Source organism: Atta cephalotes (genome assembly GCF_000143395.1).
Source record: "Atta cephalotes unplaced genomic scaffold scaffold00001, whole genome shotgun sequence".
Classification (NCBI taxonomy): Eukaryota; Metazoa; Arthropoda; class Insecta; order Hymenoptera; family Formicidae; genus Atta; species Atta cephalotes.
The window spans coordinates 13,979,064-13,985,388 of record NW_012130065.1 but is presented as its reverse complement, the minus strand read 5'-3'; the positions used below and the strand labels follow the sequence as shown (position 1 = coordinate 13,985,388).

At 34.8% G+C, this 6,325-nt stretch overlaps 1 protein-coding gene across 1 annotated transcript; it reads left to right on the top strand.

Annotated features, from left to right (window-relative positions):
• Positions 1–2,167: 2,167 nt before the first annotated feature.
• LOC105627573 (exosome component 10) lies at positions 2,168–6,208 on the top strand. The gene is given in 7 exon segments (XM_012208858.1): positions 2,168–2,380; positions 2,479–2,724; positions 2,826–4,340; positions 5,033–5,189; positions 5,192–5,576; positions 5,654–5,813; positions 5,888–6,208. Coding segments are annotated over 7 exon segments (2,733 nt in total). The 3' UTR covers positions 5,945–6,208.
• Positions 6,209–6,325: the final 117 nt, after the last annotated feature.

Sequence of the window (6,325 nt, the reverse complement as noted above, 5' to 3'; positions counted from 1 at the left end):
ACTTACTACGTACTACTACTCTCTCTCTCTCTCTCTCTCTCTCTCTCTCTCTCTCTCTCTCTCTCTCTCTCTCTCTCTCTCTCTACCTTTCTCAGGTAAAGGTTAATTATTTACGAAGAAGTAAATTTAAGTATGACATCATTGCGAATCGATGCTCTCTTGTCATTCATAATATTATCAACTTACTTTCAATGCGATTCTATGCGATTAAAAACAGTTCAGATGCAGATCTCTGTGGAAAATTGGTCGTGACGAGTATTTATTGAAATGCTCTCGTTATCCCATCATGAATATTCGCATGAAAATACTCAATAGTTATATCGACGCTTATGGAAGTTTAAAGCTACTGACAAATATATCGGTTCTAAGAATCCTATTCTGAAAATTATGCGATTGGAAAACAGGATTCAGATCCGAGATGGGATATATTGTAATATCGTATATCCTCGAGGTTCTTATGAAAAATTACAAGAGCAAAGAGTCATTCGAAGAATCTGATTTGATCAGGTCAAATTAAACGTGCGTAGAATATGTCACTATCGCTGCACGGTATGTAGGTTTGTATCGACGAAAATAGCGTTCCAATACCTCTAGAAAGTCCCTTCTGATAAGTCATTTACGGAGCAGTTGGATCGAGCTTGCGATTACGCGTGTACCGTACATGTATATATCTAATGCACTTGTATACGTGTACACGCGCCGCGTTGCTCTCTCGATGACGAACATGCGCCTCTTTTATCATTGGATAACCTCACGACACCTACGATATCGAGACATCCTGTACTTTCTAATCATCTTGAACAGTTGTATCTATGTTTGGATTATTATCAGGTGACAACTGAGTATATCAGGTAATTTCGTAATAACTGAAAATGGAACATCAAAGAGAGTTAGTAGCAAATAAAATTTTGTGAAATAACATTATATGTTGTAAAACATAACGTTTCACATAAAATTATCACAAACTCGTTATCACCCTCCTGAAGTATTAATTATTCCATTATCTTTCCTTCTTTTTAAATTTAGTTTTTTCAATTATTCTAATTTTTTTCCTCCGCTTTCAATATCTTTTACTCCTTTTATCTTTCCTGATATCTTCTAATTATTCTCGGATAGTCTGTATCTCTAATATTTGCATGAACCAAATTATCATAATTTTTTAGCTCTTCTCTTCTACAACATTCTCTCTCTCTCTCTCTCTCTCTCTCGTATTCTCTCTGACCGCAACGGATAATAAATTCGTTGCGGACGTCGACGTCGGTCGCCCACAGAGACGACGGAAAGCTTTGAATGGGAATCGCCGAGGCCGAGGATTGCCGAGGAAGACGTACACGCACGTCGCACGCACACACTAGAATTCTTATAACTCTAGCATACACGTTCACGCCGGTCGCGGCAGGCCGACTAAATATAGCGGGAATTCGTACCTTACGGTGTGAACTCTGGAGCGCGAATTATTCCCTCTCTCTCTTGCTCTCTCTCGTTCTTTCTCTTTCCTCTTTCATCCGCCTGTCTGTCCGTCCGTCCTCGCGATCCTCGAGCAAGCACCGTCCACCAGCGAGCGAAACCGCACTGTAATTTCTCACGCTTACACTCTTGGAACGAGCCTTTGTCATTTGCCAGTCACACGGTCGAGCTTCTTGAGCTTTTTTGGATAATCACGAAACGGACAGCGTGTTTCCACTTCATTTTGTCGAATATTCTTCGCGAGACATCGAGGAGGAAGACGACGACGAGGACGACGACGACGACAACGACACGGCGCACGGCTCGAACACTGCCATCTCGTCTTTATTTACTAATTTTGGACGTGTGCGACCGAAACGCCAGGAACGGTCGAACTAGAATGTTCGAATCGCAAAACGTTTACAGCGCCACAGGAACGGTGGCGATTAATGGTACTAACGACGAGATCCGGTCCACCAACCTCTTCCAATCGAGAAGAACGAGAGTCGAGAATGAACTCGCATCATCCGTCATATGTTTTTTATGGCTTAAAGTGTACGTTTTTAGAATTTAAAGTGAAATAGGTATACATTTGATATTTGTTGAAAGCGAGAAAGAGAGAGTTTTAGTGCAGTTTTAGTGTAAGACACAGAAAATAGATTTATGATAAACGATAACCTCAAAAACAGGCGAATGTTAGAAAACTTGGAAACAAAGAGTAATGGACGACTCTCCACCTCATGTTGCTCCAGAAGGAGAGGATGATTTCGAAATACAATCGAGTGCGCACGTGACAAATATGAAGCATGTGGAACTTGCTGAAAATTGGGATTATGAGGCGAACGTCTCGCAAAACAATGACATAGAAGTCGAAAAGAAAGATGAGCCATCGATCCGCCTTCCTGGATATGCAACTTTCGAAGATTATATTCAAGTATGCTTGTTTCTCATTAAGATCTTCCACGCAAATACATACATCTTGGCAAGTAAAACAAAAAAGATTCTAGTCCTAAAGCAATGTATGTATTTCAGGATGCGTTTGATGCGATGAGAGCTGGAATCAAAGCAGCTAATAATCTGCCTGCCGGAGACAATTTCAATTATTACGCTTGCTTTCCAAGCTTTAATGATGCTAGACAGAAAGATAAGGAAAGAATACTGGATACAATGCAAAGCATAATAAAATTAGCAGGAGGTTCTAGTAATATTCAAAACCGAGACATCGATGAAAAGTTTGATCTTTTATTGGAAGCGAATGATCAACTACTAGATCAAGCAGTAAGCATCTTATAATTAGATATTAATTTGAATTTTTTAAATAAATTTAGTTTCTTAATTTAGTTTCTTAATTTCTCTTGTCTCTGTGTTCTCTGTTACAGAATATATTGATGGATGAAGAAAGCGGTATTCTACGAAATCCTCAGGTAGAATTGGTTGTATCACAGATGCCAAAACCAGTTGTGAATGGCACTTGGAATATAAAGACTAATACCAATCAAATCTCAGATAATTTAGAGAAAGTACGATTGTTGGGTGGAAAAAATATACAAAGACCACAGTTGATGTTTAAGGATAAAATTGATAATAGTTCAAAGCCATGGATGCCTCGAATTAAGGATAAACCAAACTCCCTGAAGCCATTGGCTCTTCATGTCGAAGAAGACGAACATGGTGAAGTCTTTAATCACCCTTATGAATTTGAACTAGATAAATTTGAAACACCAGAATGTCAGCTGAAAAAGAGAATACCTGTTGAATATAAGTCATTGGATGATACTAATTTTGTATTCATTGATAAACCAGCTGATATCAACATTCTCCTAAAAGATCTGAGAAATCATAAGGAAATAGCTGTGGACTTGGAACATCACTCTTATAGAACGTTTCAGGGCATAACTTGCTTAATGCAAATATCAACGATACAAACCGATTACTTAATTGATACTTTGAGCCTACGATCAGAATTATATCAACTAAATGAAATTTTTACAAAACCTTCAATCTTGAAAGTCTTTCATGGTGCTGATATGGATATTTTGTGGCTCCAAAGGGATTTGTCGCTGTATGTAGTGAACATGTTTGACACCCATCAAGCTGCAAAACAGCTCAACCTACCCTATCTCAGTTTGGCTTACTTATTAAACAAATATTGTGAGATAGATCCCAACAAACATTTTCAATTAGCCGACTGGCGTATACGGCCTTTACCAGTAGAACTAATGAAATATGCGAGAGAAGATACACATTATTTGCTTTATGTAAAAGACATGCTGAAAAACGAATTGATTGATGCGGCTAATGGCAAAAGCAATATCTTGAAGGCTGTGTATGATCAAAGCACTGAAATTTGTAAGCGTACGTATGTGAAACCAATTTGGACAGAGGAAAGTTGTATGAACATGTACAGAAAGAGTCAAAAATCTTTCAACAATAAACAGATGTATGCGCTTATGGAATTGCACAGATGGCGAGATTTCACGGCAAGGCAGGAGGATGATAGTATCGGTTATATATTACCAAACCATATGCTACTCAATATAGCTGAGACGCTGCCTCGTGAAATGCAGGGTATTCTAGCATGTTGTAATCCGATTCCGCCATTAGTACGACAAAACTTACTGAAAATACACAAGATAATACTGAAGGCTAGGGAACAACCGCTTGTAAAATCTATTGCTGAACAGGACATTCGACAGAGACCGACACAACAAAATCATATGGATACTGGAGCTTCCTTATACATACCGCATGATGTACCAAGCGGTACAGAAGCAAGAGCAGATTTGCCATGTCTTTTAAACAAGAATATTGTCAGATCAGAACTATCAGAGGCAAACAAGTGTCAGACCACCAAGCATACTATAACGATATTCGATTCATCAGATTTATCAGAGGTAAAATGATAGTGATAGTAACTATAAGATAATTATAGATAGGAAATAACAAAAATGATAATTATAGATAGGAAATAGAATGCTTTCGATGTACAGAGTGTCCAGAAAATCGCCCGCAATATTTTGGGAAGTGATTTGGGAAAAAGAAGAAAAAAAGCCATATAAACATAGATCCGGAAATAGTCGTTTCCAATTTTTTATGTTAAAAAAATTGTAATTTATTTTTCATAATTACAATTATAATTGATTTCATTCTATTTTAACATAAATATATTTCGTACTATTTTAGCGTTATACCCAGAATGCACTATATGGAGGCATAATCCACTTGGTATCTCTTTAGTAGAATAAAAAAAATTAAAAATAAAAAAATAAAAAAAGAGGCATATATCAGTCCAAAATATAGTTATTTATGTTAAAATACTATAAAATAAATACTATAAAATAAATTGATTGCAATTATGAAAAATAAATTACACTTTTTTTAACATAAAAGTAGTTATATTAATAACTCGGAAATGACTTATTTCTGGACCTATGTTTATATATTTTTTCTTCCTTTTTGGATCCCAAATCATTTCCCAAAGTATTGCAAGCGATTTTCCGGATACCTTGTATATAATGTGTGTATATATGTACGTGCGTGTGTATGTGTGTGTAAATATGTTAATGAGTTATACTTCTTATTTTAGGACGAAGAAACAAAAGATAGTAAGAATGGAAATAAAAAAAAGATTATATTCATAAGTCCGTTTATGAGATACAGATGTGTCATACCAATGGTAATGGATCAGGAAGCAAAAGAACGAGAAAAGGAACAACAAAAGAAAGAAGAAACAGAAAAGAAGAAAAAACATTGAAAAGTCAGAATGAATGTATAAACGAGGCTGAGATTAACGAGAGTAAAAACAGAGTTTATGAACATTTTAAACAAATGTCTCAAAAGAATATACAAGCGGAGGTTCAACTCAAAAAGAAAAAGAAATCTGATAATATATTTCTCAATCTAACACGTAGACAAAGAAAGAGAAAATTTGATACTGGAAATGAGAGTCAAAGAAAGAACGACGCCAATGATTTTTCTACATCGACATCGCATTTAAATAGTGAAACTATACATGTGTCCAAGAAAGCAAAACAAAAAACACTGAAAGTAATCGAAGAACAGAAATTGCAAGAGAGTCTTGCACAAGTACAAAGTGATAATAGAAATTCTGTAACAATTAAATCGATAAGGTAAGTCATTTCAAAAAAGAAAATACAACATATATATTTGTGCGTAGTAATAACAGAATTCTTAATGATGGTGACAGAGCTAGGAAAAAAGGTGACAAAAAAGCGAATGAGGAAATGTTGAGGAAACAGGGTTTGTTACCATCAACAAAATTCGATTACAAATCAGTAGACTTTAGCAGTTTCCAAGGTGGCAGTACACAAAGTAGTGCAAATCGGACTCAGTTTCAGCAACCTCGAGTAAGTAAATATTGTTTTATTTTTTCATAAGTAATTAATATAAAAAATAATTTTATATTAAAATTTTATGGCAGCAAAAGAAGAAGGAGAAACACTTTCAGAAGTGGAAGAAGCAAAAACTTAATATATGATTATAACGCAATTTTTTGTCTTTATTTTCCTTCAAATTTTATCTTTAGAAAAAAAGATAAATCCTGACAACAATAAGGGCTGTATGTACAAGTATATAAAAATATTATATATAAAAATATTGTTTCTGGTTTAGATTAATATTTAACATTGACTTTTTTATTTTATATTAATAATTTTAAAGAAATTTTCTCATATTTTCTAAAATATGAAAGATGTACTTGAATATAATTTACTAATGTAATTATAAAATCAAATTGTTTATTGTCATTTTTCTTTGTTTTTTTTTAATAATATATGTATACATTATATGGATTATTTGGATTCGTGCCGATGTTGAAGGAAAATTGAAACGCAGAAAATTTAAATTTTAGTATATATTT